This window comes from Puma concolor, chromosome A2, assembly GCF_028749965.1.
Source record: "Puma concolor isolate L17-30 chromosome A2, mPumCon1.1.hap2, whole genome shotgun sequence".
Taxonomy (NCBI): domain Eukaryota; kingdom Metazoa; phylum Chordata; class Mammalia; order Carnivora; family Felidae; genus Puma; species Puma concolor.
Window position 1 is genome coordinate 112,526,272 of NC_141668.1, and position 26,936 is coordinate 112,553,207.

Genomic DNA, 26,936 nt, shown 5'->3' on the forward strand with positions numbered 1-26,936 from the left:
TAATTCATCAGTCTGATCTTTAAAAAATACAGAAAATGCTGGTAGATTGCTACAAACTCAACCAAGTAGTAGCCCCAATTACAGCTTCCGTGCTGGTGTCCTTGCTAGCGTGGATCAGCACGGCCTCAGGGACCCAGAGGCTGGCCTTCTATTTGACCACTCATATCAGGAACCATTGACATTCACAGGGAAGGACAGCCATTCACATTTATGGTCTTGCCCCAGGTCAGTGGTCACTCTCCCACCTTTGTCATGCGGTCTGAAGGGCCCTGGCCATCTGGACATTTGACAGAACATTGCAATGACATCCTACTAATCTGGCTGGCTGAACGAGAAGTAACAAGTAAACGAAGACCTCGATGAAACATACATGCTTCCAAATCGGGTGGAAGATAAACCCCGGGAAGATGTGGGGGCTTGCCACATCAGTGGAGTTTAGTGGTCTGGGGCATACCAGAACATCCCTTCCAAAGTAAAGGACAAAAGACTGCATCTTGAATACCCCATTGCAGGGAAGGAAACACAATGCAAAAACTCACTCTTTGGGATCTGGAGGCAGTATATTCTACACCTGAGAATTCTGCGCTGACCCATACATGTCTGGATGACATAAAAGGAAAGAGCTGTCCCATGGACCACAGGGCTCACAGACCCTATAATATTAGAGGCATAGATGGTGAGTAAAGATGCTGTGTGAGGTTTATGGCAAGCCCTAGTGGGAAATCCATCATGTACACCCCTAGGGTTCTAGAGCAACGCCAGGCCACCTACAGCAGAAAATTATATATGCATTCCAAAAGCAATTCCGCTAGGCTACTGGACCCTGTTGGAGAGAACTAGGGGACATCAGGGACCATAAGGCCAGAGCTGCCCCTAATGAACTGGGTTCTATCAGGCTCGCTAAGTGGTAAATTCATGTGGGCCCAGCAGATTATAAGCGATATGTTGTAGCTCCATATCATCCACCCCCGTCACACCAGCGCCTCTCCCTCATTCACACCTATGACCTATTCAAGAGGTCCCTCGTGACCAGCTGACAAAGGAAAAAGGCTAAGCTTGATCGGAAATGAGCTGGCTCCTTATCAGATGTCTCATATGGCCTCTCATACCCTCTAGTTCACTTGCTGTGAGCAAAGCCAGCTGCCATGTTGTGAGATGTCCTGTGGGGAGGCCCACATGGCAGGGAAGTAAGAGGACCCCCTCCAACAGCCAGTGTGACATCGAGTCCTCATCCAACAGTCTGGGAGGAACTGATTCCTGCAACATGAGGCAGCTTGGAGGTGGATCCTTCCCAAGCTGAGCCTTTCCGACGAGACTGAGGCCCCCGCCAGCACCTTGACAGCAGCACTGTGAGAGATCTTGAGGCAGAGACACCCTGCTAAGCCACAGCCAGATCCCAGACCCCTAGACACGGTCATTGCTTTAAGCTGCTGGATTCCAGGATAATTTGCTATAAGGCGATAGATAACTAATATAGTCCCATCCACCATCTTTTCTCTGGCTTTTCCCCAGCAGCTCCCAGCATCCCATCTCCTGCCCAGAGTCCTTTGTTGGTGCCTCCTAACTGTCAGTGTTTCCCAGGTCCCAGGCCTGGGTCTTCTCACTGCGCTCACTCTCTGGATTGTCCAACCACTCTCAAGACAATCTACAGCTGAGGCCCAAATTCCCTCTCCAGGTCCAGACCCGAGCATTGGATGACCTCCTGGAAATCTCCACTCAGGGCCCATGTTCAACACAGCCAGAAACAAACATCGTCTTTGCCCCCAAATTTGTCTTCCCTCTGAGCTCCCCATCTCAGAGGTGGTGCCAATCATCCACCTAGTCTCCTAAGCCAGAATCCTGGTGTCATCCGGGATGCCTCCCTTTTGCCTGTCCTCAATACCCAATGCCGGTAGATTCTCTCTTCTAAGTATCTCTGGCATATTTCCAGTCCTCATCATCCCTCCTGCACCTACGCTGAGATCCATCCAGAGATGCTTCCTCACTGCCGCGCTCACCAAGGGACCTGCCCTAGCTTGAGCTAGCTGCCTGTAACTGGAGAGAGGACAGCAGCAACGGTCTCCAGTTTGGTTCAATCCGCCACCACCCAGGAGCAGCCTGAGGGATTCTCCTTTCCTGGGCATTGCAAGCTGTTTAACCGAAACTACAGAAATGCCTAGAGATCCCCGCTGCGCCGTGCTCTCTTATATATTTACAGTTGTCGTTCTTTGTATCTGGAACATCTCGGTATCTTTGCTTCCCTCAGTCAAAATAACTTACTAGAACACCAAATGTGGCCTCCTACAATCCTGGAGCTGTTTTGGTGCTTGAAGAATTTGGCCTGAGGGCTTTTGGAGTAGCTGAAACAGACTTTCTGTTCATAAGACCTTGGGAAACAGGGCTCTCTGAGCCTCAGTTGCCCCATCTGTAAAATGTCCACAGGGTGGCGAAGGTCGCGCAGGCAGCAGGTGGCGCTGGTCTTCATTGCCCCCACCCGCAGCTCCAGCTCCCACACCTCTGCTGGTCGAAGCGCTGAGAACGGTTGCGGGAAGGCCGGGCAGGGGAGGGGCCTCGGAGGCGGGGGCGGGGCCTCCTCTGGCCCGCCCCCCGCGCACGCAGATAAGGCCTACGTCACGACGCTGTGTCCTTTCGGACGCTTCCCGGTCTCGGGCGGGTCACGTGAGCCGCTTTTCGCGCGAAAACTAGTTGTTGCCGGAGTGGCGGCGGGGAGCGAGGCGCTACCATGGCGGTGAGCGCGCGTCTGCCGTGCGGAGGGGAGCGGGCCTGGGGGCGGCGGGTGGTCCCCGCGATCCGGCACGTCTGCCTGGGGCCAGGGGCGCGGGCGGTGCGGGCGCGCTCCGGGAACTGGGGAGAGGGGCTGCGCGCTTCTGGTTCTCAGGCTCTTTTCGCCGCGCTCGGTCCCGCCGGGAAGGGGCCTCCGGATGAGGTTGGGTCCCTGGGCTCGGGTCGGGAGCTGATTTCTCCCTTGTACTCGTCTCTTGCGGGGTTTGCAAACCCAGCGGGCCCGGCGCCAAGCTGGGAGCTCGGAATTCCTTAACCCGAGCTAAGTGGCCCACCCGGCCACTATCATTCACCCACCGCGTACATGCTTGTGGGGCACCCTCTCTATGCCTGGCGCTGGGTGTACACGAGACAGACACGGTCCCGCCATCTTCGTGCACGTATTGTGGTATTTTTTGTCCGTTTGTCTTATTTATTGTCTTCTCTCCACCAGTCTGTACGTTCCAGATCTCTGAGGTTTCAGTCACTTTTGTATTGTGTTTCCTATCGCAGTGTCTTGCATATTGTGGGTGCTTTCATGGGTGGGAAGGCGGGCTTACAGGAGAGGAAGGCAGAGGGAGTAGAGAAACAGGTATATAAACAAATGAGGTGTCTTTAGTGACTGGTCCTGGAGAAGGGAAATGGGAGTGAGTGGCTGCAGTGTTTGAGTAAGTGATACTTGAGCTGCTTCCTGTGTGCTCAGAAGCCATTGGCTCAGCTCACTGGAGAGCATTCCAGGCAGAGGGAACATCTAAGGGCAAAGTTTTGAGCCTGACAGGGTTTGGAGTGTCCGGGGCACAGGGTCACAGGTAGAGAGGGCTGCCTTATGGGAAGCTAAGTCAGCCCTCACGAGTTCTTGGTCCTCCATTGCAGGAATCATCTGAGTCCTACACTGTGGCATCCAGCCCAGCCCGGCGGCTGCGAAACGATCCTCTCACTTCCAGCCCTGGGCGAAGCTCCCGTCGCACCGATGCCCTGACTTCCAGCCCTGGTCGTGATCTTCCCCCTTTTGAGGATGAGTCTGAGGGACTTCTAGGTACAGAAGGACCCCTGGATGAAGAGGAAGAAGATGGAGAGGAGCTTATCGGAGATGGCATGGAGAGGTATTTTCATTCAAGGCCAGGCACTCAGCAGACGGTTTTTGCAGAGAGCTCGTGGGTTGTGTCCAGTGACCTTGCTTTGGGTGCAGGGGTAGCAGATGAATCAGAGTATCCTTGTCTGTGAGTGCACCTTGATGGCAGGGTCTAGGGGGAGACAGGTTCATGGGGCCACAGCATAGGTCCCTGTATCTTGCTGAATCTTCGTCTGGGTCCTAAGGCCTGGGTGAGCCTCAGCTCCATAAGATGTGCATCCCAGGGGATGCACGGGGTCTCTAATGTGATGGACCACGTCAAGGATGCCAAGGGTGACTTGGAACAACAGGAAGAGGAGGCAGCTGAGTGTTTTTCTGCAACTTGTTTTTTGCCACTTCTTTTCTGCAACTGAAACTGTGCGGGGGTGCCTGATGAATCAAGATTTCTTTTTTTATTTAGAGATTTTTTTTTTAACGTTTACTTATTATTGAGAAACAGAGACAGAGGATGAGCATGGGAGGGGCAGAGAGAAGGGGAGACACAGAATCCCAGTCAGTCTCCAGGCTCCGAGCTGTCAGCACAGAGCCCGACGTGGGGCTTGAACTCACCAACTGCGAGATCATGACCTGAGCCGAAGTCAGACGCTCAACCGACTGAGCCACCCAGGTGCCCCCTTTGAGACCTTCTTTTACTCTGACTTAGGGGTTCCAAAAGTGTTTGAGATCACTGTACAGGCCATCCTATAATCCATGGAGAGTACCCTTTGTGAGCCACCCAAGGGACTTGCGAGGGCTCTCTGGACCTTTCAGATCTTTGCTTTAAGCATCATTACCCTAGATGATGAGACTGTTGTGCCATACATGTCACACTGTGGAAGGAATTGGGAGTCTTTGTACAGATGCTCTGAATTTTTTATGTGAACATATGTTTTCCATTCTCTTTGGCATATATCTAGGGACGGAATTGCTAGCTCATACGGGAACTCTGTGGTTAATCTTTTTTTTTTTTTTTAATCCTAGTTAACATACAGTGCAATATCAGTTTCAGGAGTAGAATTCAGTGATTCGTTACTTATATACAATACCTAGTATTTATCCCAACGAGTGCTCTCCCTCCTTAATACCCATCACCCATCTAGCCCCTCTCTCACCCACGTCCCTCGTCAACCCTCAGTTTGTTCTTGATCATTAAGAGTCTCTTATGGTTTGTTTCCCTCTCCTTTTTTAAAATCCCCTTGCCATATGTTCATCTGTTCTGTTTCTTAAATTCCACATATGAATGAAATCATATGGTACTTACCTTTCTCTGACTAATTTTGCTTAGCATAATTTACTTTAGCTCCATCCATGTTGTAGCAAATGGCAAGATTTCATTCTTTTTAAAAAAAAAATTTTTTTTTTAATGTTTATTTTTGAGACAGAGGGAGACAGCGCAAATGGGGGAGGGACAGAGAGAGAAGGAGACACAAAATCTGAAACAGGCTCCAGGCTCTAAGCTGTCAGCACAGAGCCCGATGCGGGGCTCAAACCCATGAACCGTGAGATCATGACCTGAGCCGAAGTTGGACGCTTAACCGACTGAGCCACCCAGGCACCCCAAGATTTCATTCTTTTTGATCGCTGAGTGACATTCCAGTGTGTGTGTGTGTGTGTGTGTGTATGCATATATACACACACACCCCACATCTTTATCCATTCATCAGAAGTCAGTGGACATTTGGGCTCTTTGCATAGTTTGGTTATTGTTCATAGTGCTGCTATAAACATCAGGGTGCATGTACCCCTTCAATTCTGTATTTTTGTATCTTCTGGGTAAATGCTTAGTAGTACAATTGCTGGATGTGGGGTAGTTCTATTTTTAACTTTTTAAGAAACCTCCATACTCTTCTCCAGAATGGCTACACCAGTTTGCATTCCCACCGACAGTGCGAGAGTGTTCCCCTTTCTCCGCATCCTTGCCAACATCTGTTGTTGCCTGAGTTGTTAATGTTAGTCTTTCTGACAGGTGTGAGGTGTTATCTCTCTGTGGTTTTGATTTGTATTTCCCTGATCATGAGTCATGTTGAGCATTTTTTCATGTGTCTGTTGGCCATCTGGATGTCTTCTTTGGAGAAGTGTCTGTTCCTGTCTTTTGCCCATTTCTTCATTGGATTATTTGTTTTTTGGTGTTGAGTTTGATAAGTTCTTTATAGATTTTTGGATACTAACCCTTTATCTGATATGTCGTTTGCAAATATCTTCTCCCATTCTGTCAGTTGCCTTTTAGTTTTGCTGATTGTTTTCTTCTCTGTGCAGAAGGTTTTTATTTTGATGAGGTCCCAGTAGTTCGTTTTTGCTTTTGTTTCCCTTGCCTCCAGAGACATGTTGAGTAAGAAGTTGCTGTGGCCAAGATCAAAAAGGTTTTTGCCTGTATTCTCCTCTAGGATTTTGATGGCTTCCTGTCTCACATTTAGGTCTTTCATCCATTTTGAGTTTAGTTTTGTGTATGGTGTAAGAAAGTGGTCCAGGTTCATTCTTCTGCATGTCGCTGTCCAGTTTTCCCAGCACCACTTGCTGAAGAGACTGTCTTTATTCCATTGGATATTCCTTCCTGCTTTGTCAAAGATTAGGTGGCCATACGTTTGTGGGTCCATTTCTGGGTTCTCTATTTGGTTCCATTGATCTGAGTGTCTGTTTTTTGTGCCAGAGTTGTAAGTTTTTAAAATTTATTCTGGATACAGGTCCTTTATCAGATACGCAGTTTGCAAATATTGTCTTCTCAATCTGGCTTTTTTTTCTTAACCATTTCTTAATGGTGTCTTTTGAGGCACAAAAGCTTTTAATTTTGATTATGTTCAGTTCCTTAGTTTTAATATGGGCCAATTAGAATTTCACGGAGGACAGAGGATATCTCATGTGACTTAAAATTCTCAGAGAACTAGATAAATACCATTTAACTGAAAACATTTAAGCATTTGGAAATGGATCAGCCCAGAAATGTACCTGGCTCTGGGATCTGTTTCTGGCATCAGCAGTGTGGAATTACTAATTCTGAGTTTACTGCAAAGAAAAAGAAAGGGGGGTGCAGTTCCTCCAATCACCACTTTGAAAAAAGGGAGAATTCCAAGATGGTCTGGGGTGGGGGTGGGGGGGGGCGGAGTGCAGTATGGTATCTGAGAATGAGCCTGCAGTTTGTGGTTGGATGTATTTTGACACCCAACTCTGCTGAGCGACTTTTGGCAAAAGCCCCATTACCCCCGTAATCCAATTTCCTCATCTTTCAAATGGAATAATGGTGTCTACCTCCCAGAATTGTAGGGAGGAAAGCCGTGCTTCACTCTCATGGGTTCTTTGTTCAGGCAACATTCCCCCTTCAAATATCTGGTAGGTGACTGGAAAATGATCTTAAGGGTAGCTGAGACGGTTGAGCCAGTGTGTGGACGTTTCAGAGAAGCTGGTTTGGCAGATGTCAATAGATGACCCTTCCAGAACTTCCAGGGGCTTGGGGCGGCATTGTCTGGGAGGAAGAAGGTGTGGGGAAAATTTCTGCCTTGTTGGGGGGCTGGGGTTGGCTGCCTGAAGGTTTTGGGGTTCCTTCAGTTCCTGTTTCTTTCGGGATGCTCAAAGCTGTCTGGAGATCTGTCCCCTTTTTTTATTGTGGTTAAATACACGTAACACAAAATTCACCCTCTTTAAGTGTTCAATCCAGTGGCATCAAATATACTCACACTGTTGTATCACCATCTCTGCCACCCATCTCCAGAACTTTTTCGTCCTTCCAAACTGAATCCTGCAGAATTTGCCCTTTGGGGATTGGCTTATTTCCCTGAGCATATTTGTCCTCAAGATTCATCCATGTTTAGGGGCGCCTGGGTGGCTCAGTTTGTTAAGTGTCTGACTTCAGCGCAGGTCATGACTCACAGTCTGTGGGAGACTGTGCTGACAGCTTGGAGCCTGGAGCCCGCTTCAGATTCTGTGTTTCCCTCTCTCTCTGCCTCTTCCCCACTTGTGTTCTGTCTCTGTCTCTCTCTCAAAAATAAACATAAAAAAACATAAAAAAGATTCACCCATGTTTAGCATGTCAGACTGTTTTTCCTTTTGAAGACTGAAATATACTCCGTTGTATACACAGGCCAAGATTTCTTCTGGCCTGCCCAGCCTGGGGCTCCTGAGCCTTCTGGAGCAAGCCCACTTCTGGGGGTGGGGGGGTTTGTTTTGGTCTTGATAACTAACAGGGTCCATTCCGGGGCTCTCTCAGGGACTATCGTGCCATCCCGGAGCTGGATGCCTACGAGGCCGAGGGACTGGCCCTGGACGATGAGGACGTAGAGGAGCTGACGGCCAGTCAGAGGGAGGCAGCGGAGCGGGCCATGAGGCAGCGTGACCGAGAGGCTGGCCGGGGCCTGGGCCGCATGCGCCGTGGGCTCCTGTACGGTAGGTTCGAAGGTCTGCAACCTCCAAGGGTGCAAGGCTGGTCCTAGCTTCCAGAGCCTAGGGGAGCTGGGAAAAGCAGTTCTGGGGAAGGCCTCAATTGAGAGTATCCCTTCGGCCCCCAGACAGCGACGAGGAGGACGAGGAGCGTCCCTCCCGGAAGCGCCGCCAGGTGGAGCGGGCCACGGAGGAGGGTGAGGAGGACGAGGACATGATCGAGAGCATTGAGAACCTGGAGGACCTCAAGGGCCACTCTGTGCGTGAGTGGGTGAGCATGGCAGGCCCACGCCTGGAGATCCACCACCGCTTTAAGAACTTCCTGCGCACCCATGTGGACGGCCATGGACACAACGTCTTCAAGGAGCGCATCAGCGACATGTGCAAAGGTGTGGCTTCCGAGCATCCCTGCGGCCCCTCCGCTCACTCGATCCGCCTTTCAGAGTTCTCCTGCAGCAGGCTATTTGCATGGGCGTCTAACGGCACATTTAATAGGGGTGGGAAGTGTGGGGAATACTGGGTAACTTGCCCGTAGCTAGACAGGAGCTACCACCAGAAGCTGCAGATGTTTGTCTTTTAGGCGAATACAAAATGCGTGTCTGCACTAGGATGCTCACTGGCTGTCCAGGGACACCAGCTGGACCACAGAAATGTTTTTTGAGTGCTTAATAGGCGGCCGGTTTCATGTAAAAGTCTGGATTACTAGTTCAGTCAGAAAGTAGCATGTTTCCATGTGGCCGGAATTACATTTAAAAGGAGGCATGCAGGGGCGCCTGGGTGGCTCAGTCGGTTGGGTGTCCGACTTCGGCTCAGGTCATGATCTCACGGTCTGTGGGTTCGGGCCCCGCATCGGGCTCTGTGCTGACAGCTCAGAGCCTGGAGCCTGCTTCCGATTCTGTGTCTCCCTCTCTCTCTGCCCCTTCCCTGCTCACGTTCTGTCTCTCTCTGTCGCAAAAACAAATAAAAACATTATAAAAAAAAAAATAAAAGGCACACTTTTATATTATAAAAAAATTTTTATAATATACATTTTTACATTTTTTTACATTATAAAAAAACTTTTTAATATTATAAAATATACTTTTACATTATACAATTATACAATTATACATTATACAATATACTTACTTTTACATTATAAAGAAAAAATAAAAGGCACACAAAAAAATAAAAGGAACACTTGGTTCCCTGCTGTCCACTCCGCCCCCTTTTGTTTTGTATTTTACACAGTTTACTCACAGGTTTCCTTCGTGGCCCTCTTAGGCATTTTGAGTTTGCAACGCTCCTGTAAACGTCACCCTGTGCATTTCACTTGATGTAATTTTGCGCTACGCTGTGTGACATCTGCATTTTACAGTTTGGGAAGCCTAGGCTCAGGATGTGTCACTTGCCTGAGCCACGTAGCTAAAGCAGGGCAGGCTTAGAAGTCAGGGCTGGGGTTGCCAGCCCCAAGCCAAGGATTTGGGTGGGCAGGCCTTCTTCCCCGCGCAGTGAGACGGAAAGTGCCTGCTGTGTCCGCGGCTGAGCTCTGTGCTTAGTCTCTTTTTCCTGCCTCCAGAGAACCGCGAGAGCCTGGTGGTGAACTACGAGGACCTGGCGGCCCGGGAGCACGTCCTGGCCTACTTCCTGCCTGAGGCACCCGCAGAGCTGCTGCAGATCTTTGATGAGGCTGCCCTGGAGGTTGTGCTGGCCATGTACCCCAAGTACGACCGCATCGCCAGCCACATCCATGTGCGCATCTCCCACCTGCCTCTGGTAGAGGAGCTGCGCTCGCTCAGGTGAGCCGAGGGCAGGGCAAGCCTCAGGGTCCGGGTCCTTAGCACCCCACTGTGGCTTCGTTCGGGGGAGCTCCGGCAAGGCCACGGAGGTGTGGGCAGGCTGGCTTCAGCCGAGGAGAGAGTCCTCACCCCCTGTGCTCTGGCGCTGGGGCGCGATGGGATGACCCTGTGTTTTCTGGATCCACCTACTTACAGCTCTGACCTCTGCAGGGCATGGGTCACGCATCTGGCCTCCAGGACTCTGATATTCTCGCTCTTGTGTCTGCAGGCAGCTGCACCTCAACCAGCTGATCCGCACCAGCGGGGTGGTGACCAGCTGCACCGGTGTCCTGCCCCAGCTCAGCATGGTCAAGTACAACTGCAACAAGTGTAACTTTGTGCTGGGGCCCTTCTGTCAGTCTCAGAACCAGGAGGTGAAGCCGGGCTCCTGCCCCGAGTGCCAGTCAGCTGGCCCCTTTGAAGTCAACATGGAGGAGGTGAGAGACCGTCCTGTGCCCACTGTTGGCTGCTCTTCCTGTCTGTGCAGGATGGAAGTGTGTATGGCTGCACCCTGAGGTGAACCAGATCTATCTGGCTAGTCTGTTTAGTTTGGCCCAGGAGTTTTTTGAGAATTTAAGCCAATATTTTAAGCAGATAATTTTATTTAAAACATCAGAGTTGATGGCTTTCTTTAAAAAAATGAGAAGCTCTGGAAAATTGGGCTCACTCTCACCTGGCTGCACCCTTAGCAAGGCACCTGCTTTCCCGTCCCTCACCCACATGGGGCTTCCCCTTGACGACCCTGGTACCTACCTCTCTGACAGCCTCCCATTGGGAGCCTCTAGATGGTGACTGCCTCAGACGCTGCTGTGCCGTATTCAGGAGGTCCTGCTGAAAGTCTCTGAGCTGTTTGCCTTTGTACTTGAATGACTTCATCTGTAGAGTGGGGGTCATCACAGTACTTTTAGGGGACGCCCAGATTGCCTGTTTAGCTCGTCTTTTTTTTTTTTTTTTTTTAACGTTTATTTATTTTTGAGAGCGAGAGTGTGAGCAGGAAAGGGGCCGGAGGAGGGGGGCAGAGGATCCAAAGTGGGCTCTGTACTGACAGCAGTGAGATCACGACCTGAGCCGAAGTCAGACGCTCAACCGACTGAGCCACGCAGATGCCCCTTAGCTTATCCTCCTTAAGAGTCCACCTTCACAGAAGCTTCTTGAGAAGTCTTGTACACAGGAGCAGAGTTTCAGGCTCTGCTTCTAAACAAGTAGTAATTATAGTTGAAGCTTCTGGAGTACTTGCAAGGTACCGAGTGGTGGGTGATGTGTAATTTCACACCCTTTGAGGCAGGTGGTATTACTGACCCCTAGGTCACCCAGCTAGGAAGAGGTCCAAAGGATTTGAACTCCGGATTTTGATCAGAGTGTGTGCTTCCGATGGCTGTATTTTGTGGCCTGTTTGCTAGACAGTGAAATAATGGATGTTACATTGCACAGCACGACATTAGCCTGTGACGTTTGGCAGTAGGGCCAACGCTTAGTGGAGCTCACCGTCTTGGTTGGCATTGATGTGTTTTTGACATATGGCGTGATTTAACCGTGAGGTTGCACTCAGAGCGTTAGCATCCCCATTCTGCAGAAAACGCGTAGAGAGGGGACATCAGTTGCCAAAGATCACACACCCTAAGCCATGGAGCTAAGATTTGAACTGGGGCAGCCTGGTTCCAGCATCCATGTGCACAGAGGGCTGGGTTACATAGCATTTAGCAGGTGCTTGACTGTCTAGCAGTAGGGAGGCATCCACAGGGGTGGTGGCAGGGGTGGGGACCGTCTACTCATATGTTGGTCACAGCAGGCTCATTCCCTGCTGTCTTTCACTCTCCGTTTTCTAGTGAGTTGGTAGAAAGAAGAACCATGTCTGTTTTCCCTCCTCATGGGGCCGTGGCCAAGGTCGGGTGGCATAATAAGTCAGTGTTTGGAGGGGTGCAAGGTTGGCCATGCAGAGACAGGCTCCTGTGACCTTGTGTTTGCCCCACACAGACCGTGTATCAGAACTACCAGCGCATTCGAATTCAGGAGAGTCCCGGCAAAGTGGCGGCCGGCCGGCTGCCCCGCTCCAAGGACGCGATCCTCCTCGCCGATCTGGTGGACAGCTGCAAGCCAGGAGATGAGATAGTAAGTGGCCCAGAGCAGGCGCGGAGGGAGCCGAGTTGCTAGAGTTGCTAGGGAAATCAGCGTGAGCATCTGTGGTGTGGAGAGGGTTGGAGAGGGTTGCCGGCAGCGGGGGCGTCGGCTGAGGCTGGTTCTTCCATCGCTGAGAGGAAGATGCCTCCGTCCTTGTAAAGGCTGGCGGGTTGGAACGTAGGAGTTAGTTTTGCTTTGGCCGTCTGGGTTACTTGTCTCGGTGCCTGGCGTGGAGGACTTGGGGATGACTTGGGAAGGAGGACGCGCCCCTGGGTCTGACCCAGGGCTGGCCCTCTGGCTTGGCTCCCTTCTCCCAGGAGCTGACTGGCATCTACCACAACAACTACGATGGCTCCCTCAACACGGCCAACGGCTTCCCCGTGTTTGCCACTGTCATCTTAGCCAACCACGTGGCCAAGAAGGACAACAAGGTCGCTGTGGGGGAACTGACAGATGAAGATGTGAAGATGATCACCAGCCTCTCCAAGGACCAGCAGATCGGGGAGAAGGCAGGTGGAAGGCCGGGTGGGATTGCCATGCTCCCAGAGGAGGCTGGGGGCCCACTGCCCCAGAACCACGGTCTTGATTCCCCGGGTCCTGGAGTCTGGGCTCCCTTCCTGGCGTCAGTTCGGAAAACTTGCCTTGATGGGGGGGGACTGTACCGCTATTCGCGTAGGATGGGGCTGTGGTGAGGAGTCAGTGGATGGAGTGGAGCTTGGGCTCAAAGCTGAAACAGGTGCCGCATGGGGGGTGGGGGGAGTGCGCCCTGCTACCAGACTCCTCCCCACAGTGGTTTCTCTAGGAAGGACTCAACCCCAGCGTGGTTTCGGGGCTACTTTGTTTTAATTGTGGATGTTGTCACTGAAGGTTGGGGAGCTGGGATGTTGTTTCACCTGCTCAGGTATCGCTTGGCTCCCAGGTCGGGAAGTGTTCTCCTCAAGCTCACGGCTGTCCTCCATCTTTTTCTCGTTCTCTCTTCCTGTTCAGCGTTTAACGCAGAACAGCGTAGCCTTCTTTTTGCCTCTGCTCTTCTGCAGAGCCAGACCCTTGGTTCAGTGCAGCTTCCATTTGGCTTGTTTAACAAATGGGATCCTTCCCTTGAGGATAGGGCCACATGTGACACACCTCTGTCACCTCCACCTGAGCCACTAGGATTTGGGGTACCACCAGGAGGCGGGTGCTCTCCCAACCTTGGACGACAAGAACCTCATTCTGTCAGCACACTCAGTCCTTGGATGCCTTTTATGGCCACAGTCTACGATCTTGGTGGGAAGTCCGGCACAGTCCTGGCCCTCATGGGGCTCATAGTTAATCAGGATCCCCAATAACAAGAAAGAAAACAATGGAACAGGATCTTCTCACAAAATCGGTACCATGGGAAGATGGTTACAACCCGTGATTCTTTGGTTCCCACGCTTCCCAGAGGAAAATGAGTGCTAATGCAGTGGACATGTTTCCAGACTCTTCGTGAGTATCTGAGCCAGTTTCTCCAGGAACAGAGACCCAGCCCTCCCCGCTGGGTGGCCTGGCACACATCAGCCATGTTCATGTGCTCCTGACCTGCCACGGGAGCCCCGTGCTTCTAGGACACTTTGCCAGCACCCCTCTTTCTCTCTGCTTCAGTTCTTGCCGCTCTCCCACTTTGTCAAGGAGACGAGGACGGCAGCAGATGAGAGCGTGTGAGACAGGATGTAGTTGACTTACCCAAGGCTTCGGACGAGGCGGTCCCCACGCGTGCCCTGTGCCCCAGACTTCCAGAACTGCTCGTAGTTGTCCTAGCATAGAAAGCTGTGCCGCACTGTGCCGGCCTTGGTAGCTGCTGTTTCGTCTGCCTCCTTGTCTGTGTAGCTAACTTCTTCAGGTGCACACATGTGGGCTGTCAGTGTACTGACTGTTCAGTTTCAGTTACACCTGCATGCTTACACGGTGACTCTCCCAGCATTGGAGAGGGTGACTTCTAAAGAGAGGTCCTTTATTTATTCATTTATTTGTATTTTTAGAGCCCGGTTGGAGGGTGAGAGAGAGACACACAGACAGACACTGAGGCAGGATCCATACCCAGTGCAGAGACCAACGTGGGGCTTGGGGCTTGGTCCCATGACCCGGGGTCATGACCTGAACTGAAATCAAGAGTCGGACGCTCAACTGACTGAGCTACCCAGGCACTCCTAAAGAGAGGTCCTTTAGAAGGATGTAGAGGGGATTCTTTTTTTTTTCTTTTAATTTTTTTTTTTTTAACGTTTATTTATTATTGAGAGACAGAGCATGAGCAGGGGAGGGGCAGAGGGAGAGGGAGACACAGAATCTGAAGCAGGCTCCAGCCTCTGAGCTGTCAGCACAGAGCCCGATGCGTAAGATCATGACCTGAGCCAAAGTTGGATGCTTAACTGACTGAGCCACCCAGGCGCCCCTGAAGGGGATTCTTCCAGAGAGGATGACATCTCTGTGGGACCCCTTTCTGAGCCCCCATGGGTAAAGGAAGACCAGGTGATACCAGGGAGGGTTGATCTGTACTGGCCCCATCTTTAGTCCAGTGTCAGGGTGGATGTTTTCACCAATAACTTGTTCAAAGACAGAAACTGCACTCAAGTGTTGGGGAACAAACTGAAAGAATGGATGACAGGCAGGATCCAAAAATGGTGGGGCTCCTTTGAACTATCGAAGCCAGAGGTTTGCAAATTGGTAGCCTGTGGGCCACATGCTGCCTGCCAGCAGGTTTTGTTCAGTTGGTATGTGGTTCTGTGTTTCCTTTTCTTTTTAGTTTGCATTTATTTTTGAATGAGTTATCATCCTTAGGAGTCCAAGAGTTTTCACCTAAAGATCCAGAAGCCATCCAAGCATCCATCAGTGCTAGGTCTGTGTTGCTCTCCAGCAGTGACAGACGGGAGCCAAGCGGCAGCTGCCTTGCAGACAGGGCGTGCTCCCTGCTGTCTGCCCCAGCCACCCGCTTCTCTGTTCTCTGCAGCCTGAATAACTCGAGTGTGCAAAAACCCAGGGCATTTGATTTTGTGGGCCCTCGTCCGTGATAGATATTTCTACCGACATATCAAGGGATGCAGTTCACGCCTAACACTTAGATTACAAAGAACTAATGGGAGCATCGGTGTGCAGCCAGCCTCTTTTGTTTGGATTTCAGCCCAACCCTTGGTGTGATCAGATGGGCTGCTTGCATCTGGGTAGTAGGATCCGCAGGCAGAGTTGTTACAAAGATTACGTAGATGTGCACACACAAATGTTCCACTATTGTGTGCTCAGCAGGGAGCTGTTACTGCACGTCCGTACAGAAGTTAGACTACTTGTACAAAACGTGGATGGGTGTCCCAAAGGCATAAAGAACCGTAGGAAGATAAGCATCGTCTCATGTTCACAGTCGCGGTGCAGTTGGGGGCTTGTCTCCTCTTTCTGGCAGGGTATTCTGCGTGGGGAGCGGGAACAGTGCGTATTGAGAGTTAATAGCATGAGCTTCAGATTCAGAGGAATCTGGGGTCAGGTCTTGCCTGTCTTATTTAGGAACAGACAGTTGTCTGCCCAGAGCCTCGGTTTGTTTCCTCCTTTGTGACATGGAGGCCCCAGGATCATGAGGTTTAAATGGAATACTTCATGGGAAGCGTGTCCTTCCTCGGCAGGTCTGGGTTTAGTCTCACCCTTCTTACCAGCCATTAAGGTTGCCTGTTACTCGCTCAGACGAGCTAGGTCAGCGACAGGACAGCGTGGGCTTTAGCATGGTTGCTTCCTTGCCCTCTAGTCTACAGGAGGCCCATCTGGATGCAGTGGGTGCTTTGCAGGAGGGGAGCTGAGCCTGGGAAACTGGTGCATAGCAGGCAGGAAGGGGGCCTGTTGTTCTTGGTGCTGGAGGGAGACATTACCTCATCCATGCAGGGGCACTTCATACGGGAACAGCCCTGAGAAACGGTCTGGGTAAAGAGAGGTCAGGGACAAGTGGCCTTGGCACAGCCACAGGACGCACAGGAGGAGGAGACATCCATGGCAGATCGTGTCTCCTGACACTCCCGGCACAAGTGAGGGTTTCGTGGCAGAATCATGCACACTGAGCATGAAGCACCTGCTTGACGCTCTCTAGGTAGTTTCCAGGTAGCAACAACAGTCCTATAGTGGAGGTGTCACATGTACCCGTCTTATTGGTGAGTAAACTGGGGCACGGATTAAATAAGCCTCCACGCCGCACAGCTGCTAATGGCAGAGGCAGGATCCCCATTGGGCAGTGTGGTCTGAGCCCGCGCTCCAGGGACAGCTCTCTGCTCCCTCTCCGTCAGTTACTGCAGCTGGGGGAGGACGCCTGTGTGCATGCTGGATTACGGTGAGTTCTGTGCATGCCCAAGCACAAGTCCTGACCTGACAATTAAAACTTTACCACACAAACTTCTGGATGTAGGCGTGGAGCGGCACAGTGAGCCCCACATGTCCTTCCCCCGGCTCCACCGGTGGCTGCAGTCGTGCCAGCCTTGTGTCCCCTCGGGCCCACTCATTACTGTGAGGCCACTTTCTGACGCAGCATCTGCAACCAAGGATCTCTGACAGGCCCTCTCTGCTGAACCTAACCCCAACTCTGCAGCCACACTTTAAAAACTAATTCGCAGTTCTGTAATACCAAGTATTTGGTTGGTCTCCACATTTCCCTGATTCTCCTACTTTTTTCTGTTTTTTACAAGTTTCCTGGACTTGATCCCCAGGGAAGGCCCCCACATTGCGACGGATTAATCTCTTAAGTCTCAATCTTTTTAGGTCCCCTCTCCGTCTCCTCTTTTCTTGCAAGTTTTTTTAAGGTTTTACTTATTTATTTGAGAGAGGGAGAGAACGAGTGGGGGAGGGACAGAGAGGGGAACAGGGGATACGAAGCAGGCTCTGTGATGAGAGCAGAGAGCCCGATGTGGGACTCAAACTCAAGAACCACGAGACCTGAGCCAAAGTTGGACCCTTAACCAACTGAGCCACCCAGGTGCCCTCTTGCAATTTGTTTGTGGAAAAATTTGGGTCGTCTGCCTGCTGAATTTTCCATAGTCTGGTGTTGCCGATTGTGCCCTCGTTGAACTTATTCCTGGGCCACCCGCTTTCTGTGAATTGTCACTGAGCTGTGCAGGCTTACCCAGTCTCCAGGTTGATGGGGTTTTTTTCTTCTTTTGGTGTGGGGGCGGGGGGTGGCGCGGTAAGACTGCATCAGGGTCCTGTGTTCCCACCGGGGACACGTGCCTTGCCTCTCTGTGACATTAGCCACTGACGATCCTTGGCTAAACCCATGCATTCGTCAGGGGTTGCAAAATGATGGTCTTCTAATTCCAAATCCTTCTTCATTCATTTTCTGGAATGCTTCTATGTAGAGAAGCTTCTCTCTGTTAATTTTTGGACTGTCCCTGGGTAGAGGTCCAGCAGGAAAAGCAGGAGGGTGCTTGATTCTTTCCCTTTGTTTACCAGTTTTCAAAATAAGCAATGGTCCCCTCCCGGGGTGACCACTGAATGTCATTACAAATTAGCGAATATCTGTGTTATTGAGGCTCCAGGTGATGCCCAGCGTGTCCCTCTAGTGGCCAGTATGAAGCCTGTTGTATTGGCTCCTGAGTGGTGTTGTCGTGACCCCAGTTGTCTGTGATGGCTTTCTTCTTTCTCTTGTAAGACACTGCCATTTCTCCAAATAGCCCTGTGGGATGTATAATTTTCTCTCAGTGGGAAATGGTATTTAGAGATGGCAGCCTCTCACACGCACCAGGCCTGGACTACCGTTCACCGGTTAACGCTCTATGTCCTCTCCTTGGGCTAGGTCTTGCGGGAAATGTTAGGGCCAAGGAAAGAACCAGCAAAAGCGTACACGTGGAACCGACTTCCGCTCCTAACTTACTACGTAAAATCACAGCAGGAGGCATTTCTGGCACAGTGCCAGTGGTGCTGGCAGATCCTCTTTCCGGAAGGACCTGCTGGTCACACTGTCCTCTGGCAGCAGGGGAAAGCAGCCGTGCCTGGAATAAACCGCTGACCCCTAGCCCAGCTCTGAGAATTGGATTTCTCCCACCTTCACTCCACCTTCTGGGGAGTCCAGAGGGAGCAATTCTGGCCGGTGGAGCAGGCAGGATCCAGCCCGGTGGGTCTCCTTCAGGATTTTCAGCGCTGATTTTCCTGCTCCAGTGCCTCCTTCCCCCCTGGGGCCAGCTGTACTGCCGGCTGCCTTGGTGTGACCTGTAAGGAGGGAAGGATGTGCAGTGCTTGTGCAGAGCTCCTCAGTTCAGAAGGCAGGTCGAGAACAGTAAAGGCATGCAGGTGGAGGTGGAAATTCCTTCCTGCTGGCAAGACATTTCTTTGATGTCTCTGGTATTATCTTTATTTGATGTTGTTTCAAATCTTAGGATGTTTTATTTATTTTTTGTTTTTTAGATAGCATGTGCACACATTGGGCAGAGGGGCAGAGGGAGGGGCAGAGAGAATCTTATGCAGGCCCCACGCTCAGCACGGAGCACGATGTGGGGCTCGATCCTACGACCCTGGGATCATGACCTGAGCCCAAATCAGGAGTCGGACTCTCAACTGACTGAGCCACCCAGGCACCGTGGTGTGGGCATTTGGGGGCTGGAGGTGTCCCCATTCCCTGAGACTGGAGCGTGGGGGGGACCTGCTGTGTGTGTCAGCTTGGCTCAGACGCAGAGCACAGGTGCCGTTCTCATTGGCTCTTTTCCTTCCTTGCAGATCTTCGCCAGTATTGCTCCTTCCATCTATGGACACGAAGACATCAAGAGAGGCCTGGCGCTGGCTCTGTTTGGAGGGGAGCCTAAAAACCCAGGTGAGTGGCGCTTGGGTGCCACCCACCTTTCCTCTGCACGGGTGTCCGTAGGAGCCAGCATTGTGGGTATTAGACAAGGCAGGACTCTGCATTTAAAGGCCGGGCACCTGGGGAGAAAGCACATATTAACAGATGGCCAGACCATGTATGGCTTGGTCGTTGTAGGCGGAGCGTAGTCCATGGCCGTGGCTCTTTGGGTGGTTTTAACTATAAAAATAACACGGGGGCGCCTGGGTGGCTCAGTCAGTTAAGCATCCGACTGGCTCAGGTCATGATCTCACGGTGCAGGAGTTTGAGCCCTGCATTAGGCTGTGTGCTGTTTGCACAGAGTCTGCTTCGGATTCTGTGTCTTCCTCTCTTTCTGCCCTTCCCCTGTGCACACATGTGCACATTTTCTCTCAAAAATAAACGTTTAGGGGCGCCTGGGTGGCGCAGTCGGTCAAGCGTCCGACTTCGGCCAGGTCACGATCTCGCGGTCCGTGAGTTCGAGCCCCGCGTCGGGCTCTGGGCTGATGGCTCGGAGCCTGGAGCCTGTTTCCGATTCTGTGTCTCCCTCTCTCTCTGCCCCTCCCCCGTTCATGCTCTGTCTCTCTGTGTCCCAAAAGTAAATTAAAAAAAACGTTGAAAAAAAATTAAAAAAAAAAAAATGCTTTAAAAAAAATAATAAACGTTTAAAAAATAATAATACGTGAATATGTTTTGATATTTTCTTCTTAAATTGTTAGAAGTCACAGAAAGGTTAAAGTCACTGCTGACCATGTTTCTTTCTTTCTTTCTTTCTTTTTATAAGTTTATTTATCTTGAGAGAGAGAGAATCCCATGCAGGCTCCGCACTCTACGTGCACAGCGCAGCCCAGCCCAACTCAGGGCTCAGACCCACGAAACCAAGAGCCAGGCACTTAACCGACAGCCACCCAAGCGCCCAGTTTCTAAGCCGGTCCCATTTGTGGTCTTTCCTCTGATTAGTGTGCTGTGTGCCCTAACAGACCTTTGCATGGCCGTTCACATAGACTTACGTGCGTACGTCTACAAAAACCAGAAGAATTTCGTGGCATGTGTGTATATGTCTCTGTTTACAAACGTAGTAATTTCCTGTAGCGTGTGTTAGTGATTGTGTAAAATACTTGCCTTACCTTTTCTGCCCAGTAGCAGGTTTGTGTTGGTGCCCACTGAGCTGGTTTATTCTCCCGTGACTGTGTTGTGGTCTCCGTAGCCTAGCGTCCCGGGTGGAGAACATTTGCACTGCCTCCAGTCGCTTAACATTGACTGAGAGCGTTTATACAGGCGTCCCTGTGCACCCATTTCTCTGGGTCCAGTGCTCAGAAGTGGGATTGCTAGCCCTAGGGTATCACGCCCCTTTCTAAAAGAATGTGCTTCGCATAAGCAGGCTGAGAAATTCGGGATACTACATCTCGCACCCCTCTCCTCTTTTACATCCCCACCTCTGTCCCTGCCTCCAGGGGGTAAGCACAAGGTGCGAGGTGACATCAACGTGCTCTTGTGTGGAGATCCCGGCACAGCCAAGTCTCAGTTCCTCAAATACGTCGAGAAAGTGTCTAGCCGTGCCATCTTTACCACTGGCCAGGGGGCTTCAGCCGTGGGCCTCACAGCGTATGTCCAGCGACACCCTGTCAGCAGGGAGTGGACCTTAGAGGCTGGAGCCCTGGTTCTGGCTGACCGAGGAGTGTGTCTCATCGATGAATTTGACAAGGTGGGCCCCTGGGCCACATGGTGGTGGTACTGGGGAGGTGTTGGCTTAGCCCCGAGTGGGGGAACAAATGTTCATGGGATAGCAGTTGGGGCAAAGCATCATGCAGTTGGACTTTTGCAGATGAATGACCAGGACAGAACCAGCATCCACGAGGCCATGGAGCAGCAGAGCATCTCCATCTCCAAGGCCGGCATCGTCACCTCCCTGCAGGCTCGCTGCACGATCATTGCCGCGGCCAACCCCATAGGTACACCAGGCACGACAGCCATGGGGGTTGGGGCTCTGCCCCAGGGAGGCAAGACCCGGAGAGGTCCTGCCTCGGGAAGTAGGAGCCTGCAGTCTCCCTCGGCCAGTCCCAGGGTCCGAGGAAGGAAGGAACTGAGCATCAGTAAACCTTCCTCTTTTTGGTTTTGGTGGGGGGAGGGGGCAGCGTGGAAGCAGGACGTGGGGTCTTTTGTTGGGCTGTGTTCTCAGAACCAGTTTTGGACATTTTCCTTAGAAGACAAGAATTTAGTGCATTGTCTCCACTGGAGTCGAGTTGATTGTTGGTCCCAGCCAGCACATAGGTGAGAGCCCAGGCACCCCGCCCACTCATTCTAGGTTTTTTCCTGCTGGGAGATGGTTACACATTCGATGAAAAGGCTATGTCAGGGAAGGGCTCAGGGAAAGACCTCAACGTCTTGTCAAGCATGCCTGACAGTTGCAGGCACTGAGTGTTCATCCTCTTCCAAGGTCGTCTTTCTGTTTTGTCTCTGAAGCGACTTGGGTCTGGCAAGAACTCTCTGCTCAGGAGATGAGCAGATCCGGGAGAGCATGAGCCCTGATGGAGAGGTGCCTTTGTGTTACAGGAGGCCGCTATGACCCCTCGCTCACCTTCTCAGAAAACGTGGACCTCACGGAGCCCATCATTTCCCGCTTTGACATCCTGTGTGTGGTGAGGGACACGGTGGACCCAGTCCAGGTACACAGCCCCATGTCTCGGGCCCCGTGCAGCAAGCTGCAGGGATGTTGAGTGAGGATCAGAGCCTGGGTTGTACTTGGTGCAAGGAAAGGGACATCATTCAGACCGTGGTGTTTGTCAGGGAGTCAGCCTTGGTTTCTTTCCTTCACTGGCCTGTGCCCACCGCCCAGCTGACATGGTCCCCACTCTGTCACTAGGCCCTGCTGGCCCCACCAACTGCACCCACTTGCTTCTCCTGCATCCCTGCTGCAATCCAGGTGCCAGCTTCTCTTGCTCTGACCCGAAGCTGCCATGTCTGGTGGTGGGTCTCTTGGCTTCTGCTCCCAAGATGGAAGGTGGAAGTTGGCCCATCTTCTGGAAGCATAAGGTGGATGCATCATGCCTTTTCTTAACTTGCTGTCAGCTTCTAGTGTAACTAGCAGAGAATCCACTGGCCCTATGAGGACTCCTGTGGACCTGTCTCCTCCTCGTGCCCTTTGCTTCGTCCACCCCAGCCACACTGCCCTCTCTCCCTCCCCTGTGGACACCAGGCTTTGTGTTGTCAGCATGCTCGGCTCTCTTTCTGGAGTATTCTTCCTAGATTGCCGCACGGCTATGGCGCTCTGGCGGCCTCAGCTGGAGGGATCTCCTCGGGCCTCAATCTCAGGCATGTTACTCTCTGGGTATCTCGGAAACCGTGTCTGTTCCCTCTCCCCTCACTAGGAGGCAAGCTCCGTGCGGAATTCCGTCATGTGCACTGGTCACCCCCGGCACCCACCGCCGCGTGGCCACAGCAGATGTAGGATGGCACCGTTGGGAGAGTGTCATTCCCGAGCCACATGTGGCTTTCACTTCTGGTGAGCTGACCTACCCCGGGCCAGGTCACAAGACTCATCCTGCGGCCTGGCCTCTCCTGTCTCGTCTTAGGATGAGATGCTGGCCCGTTTTGTGGTTGGCAGCCATATCAGACACCACCCCAACAACAAGGAGGAGGAGCCGGGCAGCGGTGGCACCCAGGAGCCCGCCATGCCCAACACGTACGGTGTGGAGCCCCTGCCACAGGAGGTCCTGAAGAAGTACATCATCTACGCCAAGGAGAGGGTCCACCCGAAGCTCAACCAGATGGACCAGGACAAGGTGGCCCAGATGTACAGTGATCTGAGGAAAGAGTCCATGGTAAGCGCCCAGGGTCGGGGCGGGGGGCGGGCTGCAGAGAGGGAAGCACGGCAGAAGCTTCCTCAGCTGTGCGATTCATCTCAGAAGCGCCAGTGTGACTTTCCTCTAAGAACTGCTATGTAGATACCGTAGCCATCCTATTGCAGATGGAGTGTGAATGCGTCCGTCTGCATGGTATGGGGCCCCAGGTCTCTGGAGTGTTGGCCACTGGTCAAGTTCCGGGCTGACTTTGTGTGAATCTCCCCCAAATGAATGCACGATCTGAGCGAGTGTTAGTTCTTTCGTAGCGGAGTGGAATTTAGAGGTGGCCTGTGTGCCGCTGGAATGCAGAATTCGTGTAGTCTGGTGGGTCTCACCTACCTCGTCAAGGCGACAGCTGCTGTGTTTCTTTCTTTTTTACCTTTTTGTCAGGTCTTTGGTGAGCATTCAACTTGGTTTTTATAGAGACGGCTATATTCTCTCACGTAGCACGGGAATGTGCAATACTTACCACCTGGTAGAAGCCAGTACAGCTGGCCAGAAACATCGCGCACTTGGGGTGGGAGGGGGCACACGAGTGAGCTGGTAGGAGAGAAGGTGCGGGCGGGATAGGGTCGGGCCACAAGCATCCGGCATCCATGGGGGCCCCCAGCACGCTTCGAGAAGGGTGGAGGTGTGAGTTCGCCCAGTGGCTCCGTCGACTTCTGCCACAGGAGCCACCAGCCGTGCCACTTCTCCGTTTTCCTCGCCTCTGTCTCCCCGCTGCAGGCGACAGGCAGCATCCCCATCACGGTGCGGCACATCGAGTCCATGATCCGCATGGCAGAGGCCCACGCGCGCATCCACCTGCGCGACTATGTGATAGAGGATGACGTTAGCATGGCCATCCGCGTGATGCTGGAGAGCTTCATCGACACGCAGAAGTTCAGCGTCATGCGCAGCATGAGGAAGGTGGGTGGGAGCTGCGGCGAGGGCCCGTGGGAACATGGCCTGCAGGGGGAGGGGGTGCTGCTCATCACAGGCGGCCACGGTGGGAATCCCGAGGCTCTGGCCCAGACCAGAGCTTTGCTGTCCTTCCCGGCTGCTCTGGCAGGTCGTGACAGGAGTGTGTTAGAAGTGGAGGCCGGTCATCCTGTACTGGTCTCGAGGGTCCTGGTAGGGAAGGGCATCACTGGACTTCGGCTGTTCTCTGCAGACTTTCGCGCGCTACCTCTCGTTCCGGCGAGACAACAACGAGCTCCTGCTGTTCATACTGAAGCAGTTGGTGGCAGAGCAGGTGACATACCAGCGCAACCGCTTTGGGGCCCAGCAGGACACGATCGAAGTTCCTGAGAAGGACTTGGTGGACAAGGTATGGGCACAGAGGGGAGGAAGGGCAGGGCTGCTTCCTGGGGAGCTGTCCATCACCTTTGGGGGCAAGAAGTCCTTGTCTCCTCATTAAGGTGGGCAGGCCTTGGATGGGAGCCATTTATTGAGTGTCCGTGGCATGCTGAGCACCACGCACTTTCACTCTTGACCGTGGCGAAACAAGGTGATGAGGCCGCCATCGCCTCTTACAGACGAGATGGGCACAGTGCGGCTAAGTGACTGAGGAGCTGGTCCCCGCTCACAGGCCATCGGCAGAGCTGAGACTCCAAGCCCTGTGTCTGGCTCCAGACCCTGGCCCAGTCGCCTCTGCTCCACTTGACTGCCACCCTCCCCCCGGCCACGAACGGGCCTTAGAAACTGCGCCAGGACCGAAGGCTGTGCTGCAGACAAGCAGAAGTTCATGCCCACAGCTCACTCTGACGTTTTCTCTTTTTAGGCTCGTCAGATCAATATCCACAACCTGTCTGCTTTTTATGACAGCGAGCTCTTTAGGATGAACAGGTTCAGCCATGACCTGAAACGGAAGATGATCCTTCAGCAGTTCTGAGGCCCGGGGCCAGCGCAGGAGGCTATTGAGACGCCAGCCAGGCAAGCAGACCGGTGCTGCCCTCACACTGCCTGGGGGGCACAGAGCTGACCGCCGAGGGACTTGGGGGAGTGCCGGCACTCGTGGCTGAACTGTCCAGCGTCACCCCCAGTCTCCTGGGCTCAGGCTGGGCTGGGGACGGGGGTGTTTGTTTCATGGGCTCTACTTTCTGCTTCTTGCGCCGTTGTGGGTGGGCACGCTTCGCCAATGTTCCTCTCTGAACTGCTCGATGGCCCACTGGCTCCCAGAGGTTTGTCTCCACTTCGTTCCGTGGATCATAGTCGCTTGTTTCCAGAGTACTGTGGTCTGTTTTATGTGACTGAGAGTATGAGGGTGTCACGAGGACTGTTGTTGCCTCTTGGTGTGAGTTCCTGTCCTGGGTGCTTCTGCCACTTGTGCCAAAGAGCACGTTGAAGGTATTCCTAGAGTTTTTCTGAAACCAGTCCTGCAGGTTTCTCTGGGCTTCCGTGAGTAGAGAGGATGTGTGGGCAGCAGGGCATGCAACCTGGGGCCAGCACCTTTGGCCTCTGTAACGGCCACAGGGATTGCTCTGGTCTAGCCAGGGCTGACTGTCATCCTTGTCGTGTTAATCTGTTTTCTCCTCTTAGGCATTTCCCCGTCATCTTGTACATTCAGTTTTTGTTCTGTAGTTTTAACTTTTAATAAAATGAAATAAAGTCTAAATACTGGTAGCTGCCAGTCTGAATTCTGTCTTAATATAACGCAGGCTTTCCTGCACTTCCCTTGAAGGCCTTTCCCACCTTCCATTTTTGGTGTTCGGTGGGAGGCAGATCTGGCTGTAAGAGCTGTCGTCTTTGTGGATGTGCAAGAAGCAAAATGGTGTGGCTTCTCCCTAGGGAATTCACTTGGCTACTGCTGCCTCTGTGACTTCTGTGGAATCCATGAGAATCGTAGAACAGAGTTGTATACCTGGTGGGGCTGGAGGTAACTTGGCCCTGCCTCCTAACGGAGCAGCACTGTTCATCTCGACAGCGTTGCCACGTGACCTCTACCTGGAAATGCCCAGCTGTGATCAGCTGCTGTCCGGATGCGTGGACACCAACGATTCTTACTGTTTCTTACCTGAGATTTAGCAGAAGTGTCTCCCTTCCATCGTGTCTCTCTTGTCCAAATTTTCCTTTCTGGAAACCGCCAAGATAGTCCTTCGTACGAAAGCCCTGCAGACGTTTGATGAACCTAGTATATTTGGTTCCCTCCCTCAGTCAGTCCCTTCCACAAATCCTGGAAGGGTCTGAGGGGTGTGGCAATACTCCAGTCATCCCTGAGGAACCAGTCAAGTTCTGCAGAACTGAATGGGGGAGAAGAGGGATGAGAAAGTGCCCCTTATGAGGTGAGATCTTTAGGAGAAAGAGGGAACGTGCCAGCCCCAAAGAAAAAGCAGCGGGTGTGGCCGAAGCTTGGGAGCGGGGAGAGTGGGAGCAGGAGCCAGGCCCTTGGGCTTGCAGGCTGAAAGGGAAGCTTTTTCTTTACACAGAGAACACTTCTGACACCAGATGTGAGGGTTCTTCACGCTAGTCAATTCACGGCGGTCCTACACTGGTGCCCTGCGATTTAAGGCCGCTCTGACGCCACCTGGAATCAGCGTGCAGACCTCAGGAGGTAAGGTCTCAGTCCCACAGGCCTGTACCCACTTCAGACACTGGTTGCAAGTCGTGGGTCCCCAGGTCTACACTTCTGTCCAGCTTGGCTACATATCGCAGGTTCCTGTGCCCCCCTCCTCAGGTTTGATAATTTGCTGCAATAGCTCACGGAAGCCAGGGCAGCAGTGTACGTACGATGACCAGCTTCTTACAAAGGACATACTGAAGGACGCAAATGAACAGATGGAGAGAGAATACGTAGGGTGAGGTCCCGAAGAGTCCTGAGCACAGGAGCCTCTGTCCCTGTGGAGTTTGGGGTGCCCCACACTCCGGGCACACGAATGTGTTCTTGTTCACCAACCCAGATGTTCGAACCCCTTCAGTCAGGGGTTTTTATGGAGGCTTTATTACATTGGCATAATGGTTAAACCATCGGCTATTAGTGATTAGCTCAACCTCCAGCCCCTCTCCCCTCCCCAGAGGTCAGGGGCTGGGACTGCTCCTTCCAACGCGCTAATCCCATGGTTCCCATGACAACCAGGCCCCATCCTTAGAGGCTTTCCAAAAGTCCCCTCCTTCAAACTATGGTATAGTTGAAAGGGCTTGTTAGGAAAAAG

The 26,936-nt window shown here is 52.3% G+C and overlaps 1 protein-coding gene across 1 annotated transcript; it reads left to right on the forward strand.

Moving 5' to 3' along the window:
- The first annotated feature begins 2,609 nt into the window (after nucleotides 1-2,609).
- MCM2 (minichromosome maintenance complex component 2) lies at nucleotides 2,610-25,410 on the forward strand. The gene is made up of 16 exons (XM_086697271.1): nucleotides 2,610-2,728; nucleotides 3,634-3,863; nucleotides 8,070-8,245; nucleotides 8,368-8,628; nucleotides 9,798-10,017; nucleotides 10,286-10,493; nucleotides 12,031-12,165; nucleotides 12,492-12,683; nucleotides 18,865-18,958; nucleotides 20,419-20,669; nucleotides 20,790-20,916; nucleotides 21,518-21,630; nucleotides 22,537-22,785; nucleotides 23,533-23,715; nucleotides 23,960-24,115; nucleotides 24,569-25,410. Exons 1-16 carry the CDS (start codon nucleotides 2,723-2,725, stop codon nucleotides 24,677-24,679), a joined length of 2,712 nt encoding a protein of 903 aa, XP_086553397.1. The 5' UTR covers nucleotides 2,610-2,722; the 3' UTR covers nucleotides 24,680-25,410.
- The last annotated feature ends 1,526 nt before the right edge of the window (nucleotides 25,411-26,936 follow it).